Here is a 22,310-nt window from a genome sequence, read left to right on the forward strand (position 1 = left end):
AGGTATTTTAGTGCCATTGTGTCCCTTGTCAGGTCCCAGCAGTGCTGTCTGCTCCCTGGGAAAGCTGTGTCTTCACTCGTGGGACATGTCAGGGGGAAAAGGAAGATGCTATCAAGAAGAAAAAGCAGTAAGATGTGCCATTTTAAAAATGGAAATTAGAACTATCAGCCTCCTTTGCAGTTGACAGAGCTGTAGCCTGCTGGCAGAATCCCACTTCACCCCACTGGGGAATGTGTCTGTGAATGCCCATCTCTCTCTGTCCTCTTCAGGCTTCCAGCCCAGAATCTCTACAGATTTATTATTAATTTTAAGGCTAGTAGAAGCAATTGATCTTCCAGCTAAAATGCAGTGGGTACCTCAGGGTGGTCCCTGGTGATTTCCAGGCAGCCGACACCCTTTCCATTACCATCTGACACTGAAAACAAATGCATTGCAGAAGTCGCCTTCCACTAACCATCAGCCAGGCCCTCCTCCCCCTTTCCTTCTCTCCCTCCTCACCTCCTCATGAGCTCCCTCTCCTTTTAACACTCTCCCGCTCCCTAAGGAGCAGCTGTGATGGATGCCCCGTGTCCAAGAGGCAGGCCGACGTGCACCGCTCTGGCAGGGAAGGGGCTGCGTGCCAGGAGCCTGCACTGCTGCCGCCACTGCTACTGCTGCTGCCACTTCACCTCCAGCCAGCTGACCTGCTGTACACAGTTGTCTTTCTTATTGTCCCTACAGGAAGACCGTAAGGGTTAAGATAGTAGATGAGGAGGAATACGAAAGGCAGGAGAATTTCTTCATTGCTCTTGGTGAACCGAGATGGATGGAACGAGGAATATCAGGTGTGAGATCCTTTATGAAAAAAAAAAATGAAAAAAGAAATAATCAAAGTCAAGTCTCCAAACCCCAAATCCAGAAAATATAACCTTCTTTCTCCTCCTTTCTCCTCCCTCCTTTTATCCTCCTCCTGTAGATGGATCGGTTTTTACTCTCTGTGCTCCTGTATTCTTGCTTTCACCCTGTTCTGGTGTCATCTCTGCCTTTTAGAGCCCAGCTTACTTATGATCCTACTGTTGTGCAATGCTTGAGCCTCGGAGGCTGTATTATGTTGACTGGGTTTCCTTGTCTTGATATGTTTCTTTGTTCTGAGCACACCTCTGCTGTTTTCCCCTCTCCTGCTCCTTTGCCAGGACCCTGGGGAATGAGAAAGGCAAGAGAAGGGTGTAATGCATGGCTGCCCCTTCAGCTCTTCCCATATGCCCTCCCGGTCCTCCCCTCTGTTGTTGCATGCCAGGGCATTGCCTTGGTGCTCTTGGGTGCCTACTCAGTGCAGTGAAAAGCTCGTGAGAGAAGAGGGAATGTGTGAGGTATCTTGTTTTGCTTTAAAAAAGAAAAAAAAGGTCCTCCATGGCTTTCATCTGAAAACCCCCTTAATGTGGCACAAACAATTGCAATCTGTCATGTGGAGGGTGCAGGGCTCTGCTGAGGTCCTTCTTCATCAGCAGTGAGACCCAGGATCTCCCAGCAGAGCACGATTATAGTGGGAGTAAACCCTGACTTGTGTTTTTTGCCTTGCCTACATATATCTTTGTCTTTGTACAATTTGTGTTCGACTTTTTTCTCCCAGAGCGGGTCTTGACATTGGATTCACCAGCTTTGAGGTGGCCCAGGAGGGCCAAACTTTAAACAGAAGCATTTTACATGAGGGAATTCAAATCCACCTTCTGAGTGTCTGATACAGAGTGGAGGCAGACGTGTGCACCCGTGAGCTGATTTCTGCTCCTGGCAGTTGCTCATGCATCTCACAGCTTTCCCTTGCTGAAACGTCTCCCATCTCTTATCTCGCCAGCACAGCAGCTGCCCTCTGGCCAGTCCGAGCTCCCATGAAGAGCTCTCCAGGACAACTGGGATAGATACAGCTTGCATTAGCATGACAATGTCATACAGCATTCCTGGATTTGTAAAATGTAAACCCAAAGAGGATTCATAGTTTAATGCCTTTAGACTGCCTCTGGAAGCCTGTAGGCCACGAAGGACATTAGGATTTGTGTGTCTGTTGAGCTCAGGCCCTCAGGTTTCACCAAAGTCCAACTGCCCTTGAGTGGAAGCAGTGACCAAGCTGCCATATCCAGTGAGGGTATATCCCAGCAGTTAATTGCCTCAAGGGTGAACATGTGAGCACAGCTTCTAGGTAGAAGTTGTTTGGCCTTGGCTTGTAGCCTCTAGTCATTTTCCTACTTTTCTTTGTCAGATGACAGAACTGTATGTTATGCCACAGCTTCTGTGAAGAATCTGCTCACTATACCCATATTACACTTGGATGTTTTCTTGTGAGTTTAAGGAGATTAAGCTCTTTGAATCTGTCAGAAAAGTGTTCAGACCTAGGTCAAAGTTTCCAACCCTGAAATCCTGTACTTCTTTTTCCCATATAGGCCATGTTGCATCTGGCTGAATAAAAACACATATTTGAAAAAAATCCAAATAGCTCCTAACATGGTTCAGTTGTAAGATGTCCTTGTTTTTATTAGTACAGCCAGATTGCTGTATTGTGTGTCTCTCATTTACACCAGCATCAGCTGGAGTCAGTGGAACTTCCTGATTTGCAACAGGCAGAGTGGAAATGAGAGCTGGACCGAATGATCTGCAGCACAGAGCCCGCAGGCTAGGAGCTTCAACCACCAATGGTCAGGGTGCACCCTCGGATGGACCCTATTTACTGGGAGGAAGTAAAGGACCATGCTGAAGAGGAGATGCAGAGCCCTGGTTGGCCTCATAAGAGAAAAGTCAGAGTGAGAGCACTGTGGGATTAAAATCCGAGGCAGGAGATTAGAACGCATTTGTAAATGTTGCTGGCACAAGGTGGCACAGTCGCTGCACCAATTGCAGGGCATCTGGAAAGATCCCCAGCTCTGTAGTGCTGCATGTCATGGCATCTCCAACAAGCATACCTTGTGCCTGGGGTGAAGAATAAGGAACTATGCGAGACTCCCATCAAGAGTGATCGAGAGCAGCTGCTGTCGCCAGCATCTTCACGGGGTGCACATGAGAGCAGCTGGCTCCCGGCGGAGAGGCAGCAGGCTGGGATGCAATCAGGAAGCATGCAGCCTGACATACAGTGCTGGGAAGGGATGCTCATGCTGACTGCTACACATGTGTTTTGCTGTCATCACACCATTGCAGGGGCAGATTCCAGATGGTTTATTTATTGCAAAGCATGAATGCAACTGAAACAGCCTGCAGGCTGGAAGGTCAGAGCAACCACCTTGGTGTGCGGGTACTGCCATTGTCCCGCACCCACAAATGGAGGAAACAGCCCAAAACACAGGTGCCTAGCTGGGACTTCCCTTGGGTTTGCTGCAGTGGTGAATGGACCCCAAGCAACTCGTGGCAAGGGCAAAGCACAGCTTTTGCCTCCTCTGGGAGGTTCAGGCTAGGTTACTTCTGATGAAGAGTCTCTCTGGGTTTCAGCTACCCACTCATTTGTTTCCAACACCACAAAAGATGTGATTTTCTTGATGGTGTGTTGTTGTTCTGTTGTTACGCTGCACTTAGCCTGTTCCTGTAGGAGTATTGGATGTTCTCAGACAGCTCTTCTCAAAACTGCTCTTTTGGCCCCTGTTGGGAGCAGGGTAGTGTTGGGCACCTCAGCTGACTGTCATGTTTGGAAGTAATCTACAATCTGGGGCATGCAGATGCAGCCAGTCCATCACAGTCATGCTTGTACTACCATAGGTTTGTGCAAAGGGCCTGCTCTTGCCCCAGGACCTCCGCATGCAGGGGGAAGCTGCTAGCTTATCTTAAGGATACAAGTGAGGTAGCAGTGATGAAATCAGCGATGAAATGTAATGCCCTGAAAGGAAGGCAGAGCTGAAGGGAGGGATGAGTAGATGGGTGCTTTTCAAACCAGCCAGGAGCACAGTTTGGGTGGTTTATTTTGAGATGCAGAACTTGGTCCTGAGCCCAGTGTTATTCAAATCCAGTGTGCTGTCCCTGAGGGTACCACGCTGCTGCTGGCTGCAGTGGCAGTGGTTTCTGATAGACACACAGTAGAAGAAGATCCAGGCAAGAGGAGGGTTTGCTACCATATGGCTCGCATTGCTGACTGTGCTGCTCCATGCACATGCCGATAAAAAGCACGCACCTCCAGTCAAGGGAACATTTCCTTGTCCCTGACAAAAGCTGTGGGGCAGAAGACTGTATCTCCAGGAAAGTCTCTGTGAGGGCCAGAGCTCAGCATTAATTCATGCTCTTGCTCTTGCTGTTTTCACCTGTTAGCGCCTTACCAGAAGAAAAAAACATCTCTACCCAGAAAGGTGGATGTGGTGGTTCAAACATGAATTCCTGTCTTCATGTTGCTCAGTACTTGCACGACATGTAACAGCCACTGGTACAGCCTTTCCATTGACACATCTTGCACCATCTGCAGATGCTGCTCCTCGCTATTTACCCCCAGTTATATTAGTGCTGTGCTGTTTTGAGCCTTGGGGCATTTGGTTGTTAAACCTTGCCATAAGGAGACCAGACCACTCACTGCTGTTATATAAGTGCTACACCTACAATACCAAACTTTGTCTTGCAGCTCATTTATTCTTTTTCACCAACTGCTTTTTGCAGCTGGAGTTTTTCAAAGCCTTTCTGATCACCCGAACAAATCACATCAAGTAGTTTTACTTCAGCAGCTCTTTTTGTTGATGTGCTCCAATAATTCAAAGAGATGAGAATAGATCTGAGATGGGTATCTTGCCAGCCCAGTCTGTGATGAAGACCAATACTGACTTGGTAGCAGCATATCAGATGCAAAGAGCCCTGGCAAAGATGGTGCTTGCTGCAAGCTTGTTATATTGAAGTGAATGAGTAAAAAGAAATCAGAGACTCGTATTCTTTGCTTGGCAAAGATGGCAGATGTTTCTTTTCTGTATCCTCCTGGCCATCTCCCAGATTTACTGATGGTTTTGTTTTCTCCATTTCTAAGAAATTAATCTCTGAATCCTTCTTGTCTCACCTTTCCTCCGTATGTGCATTCACATAAACTGAATCCCTGTCTCCTGAGCACTGCGGAGCTTTGGAAGCTCCCAGCACCCTGAGCCACCTTCCTGGCCATCCTTTTTCCAGCACCTTTTAAAAGTGCTCCTGCAGTGAAATGAGTCTTTTCCTTTATGACAAGACATTGCCTGTTGGTTTGACTCTTGCTCTCATGGCAGCTTTGGTATTGTGTCAGCTCACAACTCAGAACGAGGATTTTGCTGCTGTCAGCCCAGCAGGATTTTTGAGACATATTTTCTTCACACTTCAGCTCTCACACTTTTTCTTCAGTCCTGGATTACAGGAGAAAAATTTGCTTTGCTTTACCTGGGTAAATTCAGTCTGCTGCTTAAACGGGGATTAACCTTAGTGTTGATGAAGCCTGAATGGCAAGTGGGTCTACTTCGGAAGATTTCACTCGATTTCAGACAATAGTGAAAAATTGGAAAATTATGTTTCATGAGGGTAATTGGGCATCTGCTCATGAGAATTCAGCTCACAGCACAGCAGTGGACAGTTCAACCTCAGAGCTGGTGCATGAAGGCTGAGTCTTGATGGTTGTGCTTTGTAAAAGGGACCAACATCCTTCATGCAAAATTTTGCTTCAGAAAGCATGTCTCCCACAAGATACCACTTCACTGGAAACTGGAGCACAGATGGCTGGTGAGCACTGTTGAACAGCTTGCTGGCATGACCTGGCTTGAGAAGATTTTGTCTGAAGTCCTCTCAGCCCTCCTAGCACGAATCAACTGCTCTGGACATATCTTGCAACACAGCTCCTTTTAACACAGTCTCAGCACCCCTGATGGGAAGGTGTTGTGCTCCAGAGGAAGGATGTGGCTAGGAGTCACAGAGTGAGGATTAAACTGCAGATGAAGAAAGATTCCTAGCTTGGATTGATCCAGCAAGTTATCTGTATCAAATATTGATGGAATGATGTGACTTGGTACAAAGGTCAGTGCCTGTAAAAGTTAAGCAGCATCGATACATGAGCACATGCGCTGCAGTTTTCTGAAATGTGGGCAGATGCTTCTTAGCATTTTCCTTCTTCCATCAGCTGCTGATGGGAATAGCAAAGAAATGTCAGACTGCTGTTACCTCCTTCCCGAAGGTTTAATAATTTGCTTACAGCTCTATGATTAAGCTGAACTCTGCTGATTCTCCTGATGGAGAAGAGTCTCTTGGAGTCTGCAATAATAACAGCATTAAGGTTAATGCTGCAAAATCTCTGTGTTGTTTAGCCTATAAAAACCATGTTTATAGCTCTTCACAGTCCATTAGGGAAATGGTTTGCTCACCTCAGTGAGTGGAGGCAGAGCCTGTGGACAGTTACGTCTGGAAGATGGGGGAACCTTACCTCTCTGGGGAACTGAGCCCACAGTTTGCTTGGTCACTGAGCTCCTTTGGGTGTGTGCAAAGTGTAAGCAATGTATTCTCCTTGCCTTTGGCTGCCTGTGACCGCCCTGCTGTGTCACTGAGGGTCTCATCAAAATCCAGCCTCCTCTTCCTCATTTCAGCCTCACTCTGTAAATTCCAGGCCTTTAACAAGGATCCACTGATTACTCATTGGCTTCCTGGAGCCTTTAGGGATAATGATTAGAAAAGATTTATGTTAATGAAGAATTAATCCAGAATAAAGCATGCAGTGCATGCATGGTCAAATCTCTGCAAGGTAAACAGCAGAAAAAAGGTATTTATGAAAAAGGCTGAGATACACATTTAGCACACTGGGTTGCTGTAAACTACAGGATTGCCCCCAATGGCTGTTCTGCTCCCTTCCCAAGCCTGGTTCCTCTTGGTTCAACCTTCTTTGGTTTTGGTAGAGTTAAAGCAGGAGGCAATTCAGCCCCTTAACACACACCAGTGCAGGTGTCAGAGCAGGATATGGCTCCAAAGTACACTGAAAACATGCAGATGAAATATTTTATTAGTAAATAGCTTTTAGTAGCTAAGTTCAGGTCTAAATTCGCCAGTCCCAGGGGTAGTAGGGGAAGCAGAGTTTGTGCATGCAATTTTGGCTTCACCTGGTGAAAACCAGGCCTGCAGGGCAGAGAAATCCCAGTAAAGGATGAAACTGGGAACCAGAGATGAAGGCTTTGGGTCTTCTGAGAGAGTCAGTGCCATCTACCTTGTCTGTGGGTATGCAGGTTTGTCTGCATTCATGTCATGCAAGGATTAGGTAAGGGATACTTGGAACTGCTATTTTGGATTTGATTGTGGAACTAATTTTAGCAGCTCCCTGTAAGACTATGCATGTCAAGCCTTTGGAACTACCTGAGATGACAACAGCAATGAGGTGGCCTGGCTTAGCCCCACAGGAAGTGTGTCATGCAGAGCAGGAGTGCAGGAGCGGGAGAGGTGCCCTGGGGAGGGATAGAGGAGCACAGCCCAGGCTGAGGGGAAGCGGAGGGAGGCTTGTGGGATGGGAACAGCACGGGGACTGTCAGCAGGACTGGTACAGGTACAGCATCCTGATATGGACTACAGGAAACATTACAGATCGGAGAAATATTACAGGTCAGAGCTAAGGACACATCAGCAGATGTATGTGCAGGAAGAAATTTTTTGTCTGGAAAATCATTTTCTTGCTTGCATGCACAGCATTCACACAGAAATATAAAGATAAAATAATCCCTTGGCTTTCTGCATCTGTATTCTTGATGTTTCGTTCATAGGTTTATAGGCTTCTTCAAATATTCATGTATCATAAGTGAAAATGAGAAAAATAGTTCTTTTGCAGGCTGAAAAGCAAATGAGGGAAAAAATAAAATCAAATCCCAGAGCACTAGAATAATGGTTTTAAAGAACATGAGAAACCAATGATACATTTTTTTTAATAACCACAGTAGCTTAGGGGCCCAGTAATAATTCATTATATTAAATTTGAACACCAATTCGACCCGTTGTACTAATGCCTGTAATTGCAAAAGGCAAATTAAATTTCCCTACATTGTCTGGAGAACCAGAAGACCACAGAATAGTGAGGAAGCCACAGGACAGCATAGAGCTGCAGCAGGATAGAGCTAGAAGGAGACTCATGCCACAAGGGGAAGTGACAAACCTGGAGCAGACTTCCAGGCACAACCGTGTGGAGGACAGAGCAAGCATCCTATTGCTTCTTATGGCTCTGTGGCACTGTACATGCTGCAGAACACACCCGTGAATGGTTCTCCCAAAAGTTTTGGACTCGCCAAAGGAAGCGACCCTGAAATAGAAAGGATACTCGGCAAGGAGCCTCTTCATTGTCCCTTCCCTTTTCACTGCACCTCCATCTGCCATCTGTGCAAGGCAGACTTCCCGGACTGCCCACGGTATTTCCAGCTAGGGAGGTGGATAGATGGATGAAGATCTTGACAAAGCCAATGCATTTCCACAGGCTGGAAGAAAATCTCCGCTCCTGGATGCTGCTCAATGGAGCAGGGAAGTTGGAATTTCCCCAGCTCTGCTGCTGATGTGCTGTGCAACCTTTGACAAATCGCTTAGGAAATCACTTTCAAACAGCACAGATACAGTTAGGTGTATCTGTATAAAAGTGCCTGCTTTTCAGAGGCCTGAACTGGCAAGTCTGGGAAAATGAGCTCTTTTGGACTCCAGCCCATTTCTGAGTTTGCAAAATGTTCCCTTTAGCCTCTCTTTTCTTGCTTTACTATCTGTCAAATGAGGCTGTTAATACTGACTCAGTCTTTCTACAGTTTTAAGCTTCTGAGACTAGAAGTGCATGATAGTGTTACTAATTACAAGACGGTGATTGCACACAACCAACTCTTTAGGGACTAGTTTGCTGTTTGAAAGACAGGTAAAAGTCAGAAGTAAGGCACAGAGCTGGTGCATGGCACCTCTTAAAGAAGTTTGGTACTTTTTCCTCAACAGACCCTTCTGTAGTTAGTTAGAGACTGGGATGGAGGCTGTGGCTTTCTAGGGGCAACGCCTAAGAAAAATCCAGCCAGTTGGGTTTCTGTGACAGCTCTGAGGAATGGAGAAATCAAGGCAGGGGAGGGCCAGGAGGTCACTGCCCAAGGCAGCTGGCGGGCTGGACTGTGCCGGTGTGGAAATTCAGGGTAAGGTCCATCCCTTGCAAGGACCTTTGCCTATTCTCCTTCCTTCCTCCCTAACTCACGGGACCATGTGGTCACATTTCCTGGGTGGCAGTTGCATCCTGCTGCGATTACGGTTGCACAGCACATGCAGCACTGTCGGGCAGGCCAGCAACAGAGCAAAGACAGCCAGGAAGACTCAAAGCAGTGATGTGTGCCTATTCTCCCCCTGACCCTCTGGGACTGGTACCTGTGTGTGTGGCATAAACATAGGTGAGCTAGGGCATCCTGGGGAACGCCCTGTTCCACGCTGGAGGCCAGCGCCCATTTTATCAACACCTTCCTCTGATGATGGTCTTTGCAGTGAGCTGCCAGTAGCGCCTGGCTGCCCTCTCTTCTCAGTCATCCTCTGGTTTACCAGGGCTCCCCAACTGTGCCAAGCCCCACCACAGCCACGTACTTCTGGCTGAGCTGGGGCCTGCTCTATGCCTTCAGATCAATTTGGGTTGTGTTGGGCCCGATGGCAAGCATAACCACTCCCCTCCCCTTCTTCCCTTCCTCTCCTCGCTAATCCCCACGTGCATCCCATCCCTCTGCCTTCACTTAGGGGGTGTGTGTGACTTTGGGGGCCAGCACCCTGGTGCTCACAAGCCTCCTCCCCATCTCACTGCTGCAGCGTCTGCTCCCCAGCCTGTGCCCAACATGCAGCCCCAGTGAGCTCACACGCTGCCTTGCACCATGTCCATTGTTCACTGACAGCGATCATCTGCAAAACAGCTTTTTCCCCCTGGATATTAACTTATTCCCTCTTTTATTCTCTTTCCCTGTCTTATTTTCTTCTCTCCCTACAGCCTTGCTGCTCACCCAAGGTAAGTGCTTTTTCTCCTTTCCTTTGCCTGCTCTGGCTCTATTTTTGTCCCCTTTGGTCAGCCCCTGTGTTTGTGTTTGATTTGTAGACAATCCCAGCTCACGGTATTTGTGTCCAGCAGGAACTAGTTAAGAGCAATGCATTAAGAAATGACAGTGATTGATTGACATCTAAGAGTATTTCCCATATTCCAGATTCTTCCCTGTGGCTTTAGGAAATGACCCAGGCAGGGTTGCAAAGCAGATCATGGAGCTCTGGCTGGTCTGGGGCCATGACTCCACCCCCTCCTTGGGCAGCTCTGGGGCTTGGGTTGTGCTTTTCTGCTGGGGTGCAGGATGGTGTTGCTTGGGGTGGGCAAGGGTGCAGGGCTGTGACGGTGTCCCCTTCCCATAGAGGATTAAGCCATGTGTCACCCCTTAGTGCATACGCCCACGTGCTCCCCAACTCCCATCCATGGGGATCCCAGGAGTGTGACCAGCGACAGGGCAGTGCTGCCAGGGCATGACAAGCACCAGCATCATTTCCCTCCTCACCCTCAGCTCTGGTTCTGCACTCTTCATCTCTCCCTGTGGCAAGATTTTACATGCATTTATACTGAGTCTCCCCTTCCTTGCCTGAAATCCCAGTTACGCCAGTCTCCCTTGATCCCACTGCAGTGCGATGTATGCCAACTGTATTTTTCTTATTCCTTCAATTCCTGATACGATTACAGTTGAATTTGCACTAAAGAAACATTTGTCAAAAGATAAGGGCATGCAGCAGGGTGCAGAGAGGAGCTTGAGTCTGACAGGTTTGCAAACAGAGCTGGAACCCAAAGCGTTCATCATGCCTGAGCTGTGCTGCAAATCAGAGGAACAGCATCTGCCACCCTAGCTTCAGTCTCTGCTTGTTTTTGGAGGATGCCAAATCTGCTGTGCAGGGAATGGTCTGAACCCACTGGATATTGGGCTAATTAGGAAATTGCTAGTGGCAGGCAGAAATCCCCAGCTCCCCAAATACCAGCTTAGGGTGTTTACAGAGAACTTACTGGAACTGTGGACATTTTCTTTTGTTACTTCTTCAGGTCTGGGAGGACTGGAGATAAGTTGAGCACAGCCTCCTTCCCAGTAATTTCATTGCTTTAATTCAGTAGCTGCCTAATTTGATCAGAACCCCAGAAATCAAATAATTTCTATTACAATAACATACCTTTCTTCCCTCTGTTGTGATCCAACCCTGATTGCTTTTGGCAGCTCTTATTGGAGGACTTGGTCACCAGCTATGGACTTTCCAGTTAATAAAGAAAAACTTCTGTCCTTTCTGGGAGGAGGATCCCTGGGGTGCCCCCTTTGCTGGGTTGCCCTGGTGTGCCCTCTGTTCATGCAGTGTGTGCTTGGCCTGAAGTTTGAGCTCATGGTGCTGGCCCTGGCTCCTGCTTCAAGCCAGCAGCCGGCCAGTGAGCAGAACTCGCTGGCCACAGAGGCACGTGCTGGAGCGAGTGTCACTCAGCAGCAATCACAGCTAATCAGCGGGGAGAGAAGTGATGTCCTCGTTTAGTCTGTGTCATGTTAGATTTAGATTACACAGGCACACAGGAATCTGGGTAAAAACCCCTGCATCATCTGTCAGTCCTGCTCCTCGTCCCCTTGCTCCCACAGCTTTTCCCAGGCAGTGTCCCTTTTCCCCAGGGCTGTGTCCCTGGGAATGCTGGGTGCCCTGGCTCTCCTCTGCAGCCCTGGGGCATTCACCCTCCCATGGCACCTCTTCTGCAGCCCCCACAGGGCCACAAGTGGCTCAGGCCCAGGTCATTGCAGTGGCTCCATCTCCTTGGCAGAAGCCCTGGGGTGCACCAGTGAACAAGCCCAAGTGAAAATGCCCCTCTTGTCCCAGAAGCCCTTATTCGGAGGTAAATGGGAGAGCTTGGCTCTGCGCCCCTGCCTTGTAGAACCCTCCCTGGGAAAGAGGGCTATGAATTTCGCACAAGGCAAAGTAACTGGGCAGGGGAGTACCTTTGGCACAGGTTCAGCTCAGTATTTGCTTCTTCCAAACAGGCTCTCCAAGCCAGACTTGCAAGGCTGTGCAAAGCTTTTGAAAGCCTTGGTCGGCCAAGTGTCCAGTATCTGCTGCTGGGACTGCAGAGAACCACAGTGGTATTGAATGGCTGTGGAATGACTTGAGAGTCAAACCTGTTTGGGTTTTTTAACTCCTCTGTTGCATAACCTTTTGTTTTGTCATTGGCAATGATCTCTCTGTATATTCTTTATACAGGGAAATATTTGATACCAAAATCCATAGCTGCTCCAGTTGTCCCTGCTATTGCCAGCAGTGAACAAGCTGCTCTGGTGGTCTTCCCAACCTTTGCAAAAGTCACTGAAAGTCCGAGTAGAGTCTTTGCTTGCAAGTTCTTGGGCTCAGGAAGTCCACATCTTTAAAGCAATGAGGAATTACCTAAATGGTAGATGCTGCTCTACTTCCATTTCCATGTATTCACACACATCAAAGAAAGTATCTCTAAATATGTTTCTTCATTTCTGTATTAAAACCGCTGGGTCCACAGTGGGAAAGGCTGGGGAGCAGTGATGCCAGTTGACTAGCCCGTTGGGGATGGTTGTGTCAACAGCAATTTCAAGGCAGAGCCAGTGGTGGAATAATGTGCAGTTTCCAGCCCTGTGCCTTAGCCTCCCTCTCATGAGTGTGCAGCATTTCCCAGTTAGCTTTAAGGATGCTGGGGCATGTTTAGTGGATGTATCATGTCTCAAAAATAGCTTTCGGGGCTAAGTAAGCAGATTCGTCCCTTTTTAGAAAGCAGCCCAAGCTGGCAGTGCTTGTGCATGCGCATGTGTTTCAGCAAAGGGCATATCCATATGCTAACCTCAAAAGCCAGAATGTCTTTTAGCCAGCAGTCTTCCATAGTTGTGACTGACAGCTTGACAGCGCTCTGGAGAGAGGAACTCATTCATGCTCACTGCTTACTTTGTTTACCAGGATTATATTTTATTGAGCAGCAACAAAAAGTTCCCATTTTAATTGTTGTTTTAATTTCTTCCTAGCAGCTCAGTCCCCAGAAGGGGTGACCTTCACGCAGATACATGCTCTCTCTAGAAATGGATGGAGATTGAGGGGTGTGAAATGGCTCTCATAGCAATCTTCAATGAATATATTGCTGGTTTTAATCCGATTTATTTAGCAAGTGACAGGAAATACAAACTGGTCTGTGGCTGGCATTCTTGCAGCACTGCCTAGGTGATGGGTATCTACCTCTCTGATGATGTTACAGGGACTTCCCATTGCCTGTTTCAGCTCAAAGGGTGCAGTGGCCACGTTATCTAACTTTGATATATGATGTGTCCTGGAGGCCACATGCAATGTCCAGTTCCAATTTGGTCCCTCTGGTCTGAAGGAGGTTGAACAGGCGAGCATCCATGTAGTAAGTACCCTGCAGGAGCAATGCATGATGTGGGAATGCTGCTCAGTGCTCTCCATTCTCCTGGGAGAAATAAAAGGAGGAGGAGATCTGCTTACAGCATTTCAAGCCCAAGAAACTGCCTATGATGTGTAGGTCTGAAAGCACTTTGAAAACGGCTTCAGATCAATTCTCTGGATGGCGCTGCAAGTGTAAGTCATTGCGCTGTGTAAGTCATTGTGCTGTTGAGAGAGCTGAGCAGTGAGCATAGCAGGGATGTGCCCAGCGCTGCCTGGCAGTGGTAGGACTGTAACTGGGGGCTGCTGGCCCCCTCATCTGTCCCAGTTTTAAGGGTCTGAACTGACCCTGATAGAAGCAAAGTGAGGACACAGAGTGGTTTAACCAAAACCCTCTGCTTGCCTCCTGCAGGTAGGTGCTAGAGTCAGCTGTGGCCGTTGCTACAGCCTGGCCCAAAGCAGACTTCGTTCTCATTCCTCCCACCCAGCCTTTGATCCTACCAGATGTTGTCTCCCCTGCTTATAGCATCTCTTCTAACCTGTGGGCTCCCTGGCATGAGGAGCAGAGTACCTTGGTGTAGCACCTGGCACAGCAGCCCTGTGTGTGCTCCTGTAGCCCTGATAGGTTGTTAGCACTTACTGATAGCACACACCTATATGCCAGAGTAGGTGGGATGTAGGGGACCCCTCTCTCACCACTTTCCCCTTCCCGGGGAGGAAGTGGCAGCAGCCCAGAATGTCCTGGCAAGCTCTTGTTCTTGCTGGGCATAGCCAGACCTTATCAGGCTTAATTAGCACGGAATCCTGTCAACCCAAGTTCCTGGGGTGTAATCTGCGTTGAAAAGCAGGTACTGATGCTGATACAAACAGAAATCAGGCTAGTTAATAATTAAGCTGCAGCTTGGCAGCATTCACCTTGACAGACTTGACCTTCCGAATATAAAAATCTGTCTCTCCCCTCCCCTTGTGTTTTATTTATCACAGCCCTTGGTAGTGTCCTTTACAGGCTACTGCACTGGGGGGGGAGGGTGACACACCTCACCAAGGACCTATCCCTGCTTCCTGGAAGAGCCCTCCGAGTCCCTGGCCCTACCACCTGGTCCCTCAGGAGGTGGGGCCCTGTGGCTACCATACACGATGTGAGAGCATGCCCCACGCTTGCTGAAGTGGCCTCCTGTGGCTCCAAAGGCAGGCTAGTGCATGTGGATGCTGGCTGAAGTTCTTCCCTGAAAGGCAGGAGCATCGGGAGTGTGCCCTGCCACTGAGATGTTACAAGAGTTGATTCCCTATCAGCTGTTGTGTCTGCACATATGGGGCTCAACTCAGTCCTCAGCATCCCATCGAAACAGATAGATCGAGCAAGCCTGGAGCAGATTCTGATTTGGGTTTAGTGTTTTGCAGAGGTTGGCGTTGCTTCTTGCTACAGAGTGCTCAGGTGTCCTAAAAGGTAGGTGGGGAGAAGTGGTTGATTCATGTAGGTGCTTTGTACTGCTCTTTGGAGGTGCTTAGGTCTCCCCCTTAACTGTAGGGTGAATATAGGCTGGGGCAAGAGATTGGTCAACTGGGCTCCTGAGCTTGTCCTTCCTGCCACAAATACCACTGCCTTAATTTCAGAGGACCATCATTAGCCTGGTATTTGGCACCTACATCTCACTTGCATGAGTGCTTGAGCACAATACTGACGTGAGCCTTAATCTGTTTATCTCCTACGTTAGGAGAGAGGCTCAGTGAAAATACAATGGCAGATTAAATATTTTTATATGCACCTGTGAAGTTTGTTAGGTTTTTGTGACTTCTTTTCAATGGGGCATGAAGGAATTACCTCAGTTTTGCTTTATCTGCAAGCTTCCTCTATTAACATTTCCCCAAGGTACCCATTTGAACGCTCTGCCTATGCCTGTTCTCCTGTGGTTTGCTGCTGACTTTGAAAGGTGTAGCCTGGCAGTGGCATTCAGTCAGCTGCCCCCATAGGACATCCTTGACGTGGCTTCTTGGGCAATTGTGTGTCTTCTCTCTGTGCCCCAGTTCACTGTATTTGCTGCAGAAGAGCTGCTTGGTGACAGCAGGGTCTCCATTATTCATGTCTCGGTGGATATGCTGTCAGCAGGCTGATCAGCTTGTCCCTTCACCACAAGTGGCCTATTTAGGGCTTAAAGGTACCTCTGGTGGTGCTTATTCTGCTGGCAAGGTGCTCTCTGAAATAGCACGAGTCCCACCGCCCTTCAGTGCTGTGGTAAGTGCCAGCACCTTCACTTTGGTGCAGTGCCTGGGCCCATACTCATGATGCATCCAGCCTCAGGCTGCAAGAGCAATCTATCCATTCTTGGACATGGATGTATTACTTAATTTACTCTAAGAGCTGCCTGGCAAGTGATTGCCATGCTCATCAAATCAGTAGCTGATATGTATGTGGCTTGCAGAGACAACAAAACCACCTGCTAGCAGCTGAACATCCTGCAGGCCTTCCCATGCAGCATGGCTAACAGCCTTGGACCTGGTCACAGTAATAAGAGATGCAGGAGACCTTCCTCCACAGAGGAGGGTTTCAAGTCGTGTGATGTCCTGCCTGGCACAGGTACATAAACCAGCACGAGTGAGATGCCAGATTCTGGAGTAAAGCTGTGTTGGATACCTCTGCCTACAGTGAGGAGAAAGCTTTCTGCACTGTGTGTGCTTACAGACCTGCCTGCAGCTCAGCCTTGCCTAGATAGTTAATATTTACATGAGGCTCCATGTTGTCTTACCATGCCAAAGGTTTTTGTCAGATCAGTTGAAATAGGGACTGAGGTTTTGTTGCACCGGCTCTCCTGGAGTTGTTAAGCTGAGGAAATTCTGCCTGATATTCCGTTTTCAGGACGGCTCCTCTGAATCCAGACAACTGCAGCCAGTGGGCGAGAGCCCAGGGGACTGAGCCGCCAGCTGTGACAGCAGCTTTCCAGATGCAGTTACTTCCCAGCTCAGGCAGTGGTGAGCCAGGCCATCACCACATCTGGGCTCTGCAGCCCTGCTGGGCTGGCTGCTTTAGCTCAGCTCAGTGCTGTCAGCACACGTCAACATGTGCTCAGCTCACCTGCCAAGCTGGGCCTTGCAGCGCTGAGGGTATCTCCCTCCCCTGAGCTACAGGTTATGGGGAAGCTCAGGCAGCTCAGCAAGCACGTATGTGCTATATGTGCTAACACTGGCACTGTCAATGATGGGTACAGCTTGTCATCTTCATACACTTCCAGGTAGAGGCAGAGACTGGACTTTGTCAATCTCTGTCTTGGAAAAAGAGATGCAGATTTCATCTAACTACCTGCCCAAGTGAATCTTGATAACCATCATTTCATACCTCTGAGTGTAGCATAAGGCAGGCCATTTTGTCCAAGTTCACCCTGTTTCTGCACTTCTCCAGCTCAGCTGCCTCCTCCCCTCTGTGCTTGCTTGACTTTACCTGCAGTTGTCCCACATCCCTCAGCATCCTGCATTGCCTGTCTTCTTCTCCTCCAGGTGCTGTGCTCCCCTATCTATCATTTTTTTGTAAACTTGGGATTCCTAAATCCGAAGTACACTGTCATTGAGCTAGGCAGTGATGGTTTTGATGTAAGTCATTGATTTCAAATGATGGATGCAGCGGTTTCTGCTTCTGTGATGGCTATAATAATGTCACCTGCCACAGGAGTTCTATATCTTATAAACTCTGCAGGCAAGGCTTACAGTTTTTGCAATCAATCTAGCTGGACTGATGGAGAGAAGGCAGAGTTTTTAACTGGATTTCACTGGAACTTCATAATTTCTGTGATATCTAGTGTGGAGTATGAGGTCTGTTGGAGCCCACAAGGGATTCATCCCATCTTAGGCATTACCTGGGGTGTTTGTAACCTCTACAGTAAACCTTGGGTAACATCTGACCTCTGCTTAGCCACAAGAAGATGCTCTGCCTCTGGATACTCCACTCCCCACATTCTGGAGAGCTGCAGCTTCTGCTCTCAGGCTCAGCTGGGTCCCGTGTTGCAGCTCCATATACCCTGACTGGTCAGGCACAGGAAAGCAAATCTGGGAAATCTAGCTTCTTTCTTGGGATGTCAAGGCTTTTCAGAGAGACCGTTGCATGTGCCTGTGCTTGGGTGTATGGGAAAGCAGACCTAGGTTGGGGCTGGGGACAGTGCCAGGACACCCTTCATGATAGCTGGGGGGCTCCTTCCTGTCCACACAACCAGAACCTCCCTAGGCTGGGTTTGCTGGGGCAGCAGCAAGATGGGCCTGACACAGGGCCATCTCGGCATGCTGCTGACTTGGAGTCCTGGTTTAGTTTCCTCCAGAAGAAACTAAACATGCAGTGATATGAAAGAAAATCCCCACTTGCTTCCTGAATTCTTCCTGTTCATTGTTCATTAGGAATGTGCTCTTGTGGTTGTGACTGTGTGTGTCTGTCTGAATGTTAGATCAAGCACTGAGTGGCACAGGGTGCCGATAGTGATCTAATCAAAGGGGAATAAAAAGATCCTGGAATCAGGAAAGAAGCCAGGGCATTAAAGCTGTCTTAAAGGACAACTGTGCCAAATGGCAGAATGAATTTGTACCTTGGTCTCCCCAAAGATGTGGCTGCTGCAGGGTTGTTGGGAGGGTGTACGCCATCCAAAAGCACCAATGCAGGCTAGAGAAACAGCTATTTGGGTTTCTTTTTAATAAATTAAAACTATGCTGTGTATGGTTTTGGTGACTGAGATTCCAAACTCTTGGCCCTTTATTTCTGTGGTCCAACACCCCACCACTGCCCCCATATTGCTGTGTGAGTTTGGCAAGCTGTGAAGGGGCTGCAGAAGCCCATGCTCAGGCACTGCAGACAAGCCTCCATGGTGCCCCGATGCTCCAGAGCTGCTGTCTAAAGTTGTGTTGACCTTGCTTTCACAGAGGTGGCTGAGAGGAAGCTGACAGTTGAAGAGGAGGAAGCCAAGAGGATTGCAGAGATGGGCAAGCCAATACTCGGCGAGCATCCCAAACTAGAGGTCATCATTGAGGAGTCCTACGAGTTCAAGGTCAGTAGTTGTCCTAGAGGTCCTCCAGGAGGTGAAAGCTATGTGGCACTGAAGAGCAGCCATGGAGATCAGGACTGAGGAGGCAGGGAAGGGATGCTGGAAGAGGAAAGGGAGTATGTGATGGAATAAAGGGTAGGGGAAACCTACAAGAAATGCCGGGAAAGTAGCTGGTGACAGGAGAGGTGACGGGAGGAAGACAAGGGACCCCTGCTGGAAGCAGAAGCAGCCAGCGTGCAGGAGAGTGCAGGAACAAAGCTGTCTCTGGTGAGGCAGGGGTGAGGTAAGGAGCCTCATAAGGATTAAGGGGTGGCAAACTGGTGAGGAAGGATTAAGGGGTGGCAAACTGGTGAGGTTTGAGTCAGCCTGTCCAGGGAGAAGGTGGGTCCAACTCCAGTCACGGCCTCAGCTGTCTGGTAGGAGAGTACTTGTGGCACTTCCACGGTTTGGGAAGGGTCTGTGAGACCACCGAGGACTGCAAGATCAGCTTTGCTGGCTAGCAGCTGGTTTATTGCTGTGCATCTTTCTTTCCCCAACAGAACACTGTGGACAAGCTGATTAAGAAGACAAACCTGGCTTTGGTTGTAGGGACACATTCCTGGAGGGACCAGTTCATGGAGGCCATTACCGTCAGCGCAGGTGAGGGGACATCAGAAAACCCACACCAGCATCTGTAGGGTTCATTCAGCCTGAGGTGAGATCTGTCTAGGCTGAGGAGACAGGATCTGCCTGGTCAGTGATGCTCAGCTGTTGTGTGTGTTGTGGCTGTCAGCAAAGCCAGTTCAAAGAGCTTTTCTGCTCCAAGTATACTGGACTTTTGCAGATGCATTAGCCAGGAGCTCAGGAGATCCATCTCTGGGCACAGAGACATCCAGAAGGCCAGTTTTCAAAGACTTTACGTTTGCTGGTGGTGCTCCTGCTGCTTCGGTGGTCTGAAGGGCTGTGTATAGGCAGCATATTCTCATCCTGACTGGGCTCCTGGCTCCTGCCTCGTGTTGTCCTGTTCAGGTAGCTCCTGCTGGTGGAAGATGTCCTGTCTGCTGTGGCCAGTAGAGTCTCTGGGAGTGGAGAGGGTTACCACATGCGGATAGGAAATACTTTCCCATGAGGCAGCTGCTGGTGGAGGGAAAAGCCCAGAGACCTGCCAGCTGTTGTCCAGGGAGCCTGGGAGAGCTCACCCCTTCCAGAGCCATGCAGCTGTGGAGCAGACATTATAGGCAGGTCCATGTTTTTTCCCAGGCCTGCTTCTCTCTTCTCATGTCTCTCTCCTCCCCTTGCCATCTGCCCTGTGTTCCCTTCCTGCTTTCTCTTCCATTATCCTGTATCAGCACAAAGACTGGCAATGCCTCCATCCTTGGGGATGACCTTGCCCCAGGCTAAGAAGGAGACTCCTCCAAGAGCCTGCAACACTGCTGCTGATCCCTCACAGAGATGCGAAATTTCTTGCTGGGGCACTGCTGGTGACCAGCCCGTGCTGTGGAGCAGGAAGACCAAGAGGTCTCTCCAGTTTCCCAATTCCATAGCTTTCTGCTGGTTTTCACCCCCCAGAAATAAGTATTTTGGGCTGATATTGGCATAAAGTTATTGGACAACAATAATTTCATGGTGCCCCTCAGCAGTGACCTCCACAGGTTAACTAATTCCTATGCAACGTCCTGTGGATGGGGACAGGGCTGTCCCTTTGTGGGTACAATACATCCCTGTGCCTCTCCCCTGCCCTGCAGGTTCTGAGGTGTTCTGGGAGGCACCCCTCTTAACAAGCCTCACCCATCACTGAGGGACCTGCTATGCCCTGAGTCCACTGCCATGGCTGGCACCATGCCACCTTGCCCCATGAGGGCAGCATCCCTAGAGCCCTGGGGTGGGGGGCTGTAATCTTGACCTGCCCCATCATGTGTGCTGGACCTCTTCTTCCATGTTGTTTGCAGCAGGTGATGAGGATGAGGATGAGTCTGGTGAGGAGCGCCTGCCATCCTGCTTTGACTATGTGATGCACTTCCTGACCGTCTTCTGGAAGGTGCTGTTTGCCTGCGTGCCCCCCACTGAGTACTGCAACGGCTGGGCCTGCTTCATTGTCTCCATCCTCATCATTGGCATGCTCACAGCTGTCATCGGTGACCTCGCCTCCCACTTCGGCTGCACCATTGGCCTCAAGGACTCAGTGACTGCCGTCATCTTTGTCGCCTTTGGCACTTCTGTACCAGGTGGGGTGGCCGCGGGCAGGGGATGGGGTGCAAGGAAAGTCCTCTGGTGGCTCTCCTGCATGCAGGGGAGCAGCTCTGTTATGGGATGGGGTTCAGGCTGGAAGGGGCTCTACAAAGCCCTGTCCCAAGGCAAGGTCTGTGCCCCGCTTGGTGGCAACATGGGGTCCTTGGACCCAGGAGGCGGGCTGTGCATCAGGAGAGGTCTGTGTCCCAGACATGAAGGGTTGACCGTTTATCCTGTTGGACCCCCAGTGATTTCTCCTTCCCTCCTCCCCCAACCGCAGACACGTTCGCCAGCAAAGCCGCAGCCATTCAGGATCTGTATGCCGATGCCTCCATCACCAACGTCACAGGCAGCAATGCTGTCAACGTCTTCTTGGGCATCGGGCTAGCATGGTCAGTGGCAGCAATCTACTGGGCGTCGCAGGGGCAGGAGTTCCAGGTGTCAGCGGGCACCCTGGCCTTCTCTGTCACCCTCTTCACCATCTTCGCCTTCATCTGCATCAGTGTCCTCCTCTACCGCCGGCGGCCCCACCTCGGGGGGGAGCTGGGTGGCCCCCGGGGGTGCAAGCTGGCCACGACATTTCTCTTCGTCAGCCTCTGGCTGCTGTACATCCTCTTCGCCACCCTGGAGGCCTATTGCTACATCAAGGGGTTTTAGGCAGTGGAAGGACGGTGCCTCCAGGGGGAGGGACACCCCTCCTCCATTACCTCACTGGACACCGGTCCTGGAAGCATGGTTTCATGGGAGGCGACGGCTGCCCGTCGAAGGCTGCCACTGCCCAGGCGGTCACACAGCTGGGTGCCAAGAAGGGCAAACCCATCACAACGTGAAAGAACAACCAAACAGACAAAACCCACCCAAAATGATACAAAAGGAAAGGAAGCAACAATGGCAAGTGTTGAAATAAAACAAACCACAATAAACCCAGCCACTGACCCCGCTCAGTGAGATGACCTAGCCTCAGCCATCTCTGAAGGCCACCTCCCCACAGGGGCTTGTCTCCTTTCCTCCCAAGCACACCTCTGCTGTAAGGAGATGTTTTCTTATTTTCACTAGTTGGGAATTGCAGAAGTCTGATGAGGAATTTGTGGGTTTTTTCTCTTTCCATTTGCTCGTTGCTTTTCAGTTTGGGGGGAGCCTCTGCTCGAGTTCATTTTTTTTCCCTTTTTTACTACTTAAACAGAAAAATGTTAAAAATTTAAACTCTGAACCTTTGAGCTGCCGTCAGTGCTGGAATTGAACATGTGTATTTTCTGAAGCCACACAAGAATATGACACAGTCAAAGAACTTTTTCACTATTGCCCATTCCCTCCCCTGCCGCCTTCCATTTCTTTCCAAGAACATCACAAGACTGATATATTTTTAATACAGAGACACACAGACACACATTTAGTGACAAAGGCTGGAGCATGTAGCATCTCAATCACCTGCCTGGGCTAAGAAAAAAGGAGGACACCCCTCCCTCCCCCCCCCCCCCCCAGCCCTCTAATATAATACGTACCATGTATATTTTGACTATGGCATTTCTCTTTGTATAATTAACTTCTAGCTTGTGATATTGCAGGGAGAGAAAAATTATGTTCATTTTCAACTGATAGAGAAATAAATGGCTACCCAGGAATAGCCTCCCCTTCAAGGAGAGAGGTGTCCAAGGAAAGCAGCACCAGCTCCTTGGAATGGTGGTGGCGGTGGGTTCGCTGCGCAGTCCTTCTGCTCAGAGGTGGAAATGAATTCAGGAACACCTGGACAGTGTGCCCATGTGTTCCCAGCACCAGCCTGCC

The 22,310-nt window shown here is 49.3% G+C and overlaps 1 protein-coding gene across 11 annotated transcripts in view; it reads left to right on the forward strand.

Moving 5' to 3' along the window:
* SLC8A3 (solute carrier family 8 member A3) overlaps positions 1-21,626 on the forward strand; it is a 115,577-nt gene extending 93,951 nt beyond the window's left edge. For 4 of the 11 annotated variants that reach the window (XM_057420070.1, XM_057420072.1, XM_057420073.1 and 1 more), the window contains 5 exons: positions 9,890-9,907; positions 18,199-18,323; positions 18,860-18,959; positions 20,249-20,524; positions 20,809-21,626. In XM_057420070.1, the coding sequence (XP_057276053.1) occupies positions 9,890-9,907; positions 18,199-18,323; positions 18,860-18,959; positions 20,249-20,524; positions 20,809-21,185 (896 nt within the window). In that variant the 3' untranslated portion in view covers positions 21,186-21,626. Of the gene's footprint in view, positions 1-720; positions 825-9,889; positions 9,908-18,198; positions 18,324-18,859; positions 18,960-20,248; positions 20,525-20,808 lie in introns of all 11 variants that reach the window. The other 7 variants (XM_057420074.1, XM_057420080.1, XM_057420078.1 and 4 more) reach the window with 5 other exon arrangements.
* The last annotated feature ends 684 nt before the right edge of the window (positions 21,627-22,310 follow it).

Source organism: Pezoporus wallicus, unplaced genomic scaffold, assembly GCF_028554395.1.
Source record: "Pezoporus wallicus isolate ANWC-B61680 ecotype Strahan unplaced genomic scaffold, APGP_CSIRO_Pwel_v1 contig_5418, whole genome shotgun sequence".
Taxonomy (NCBI): Eukaryota; Metazoa; Chordata; class Aves; order Psittaciformes; family Psittacidae; genus Pezoporus; species Pezoporus wallicus.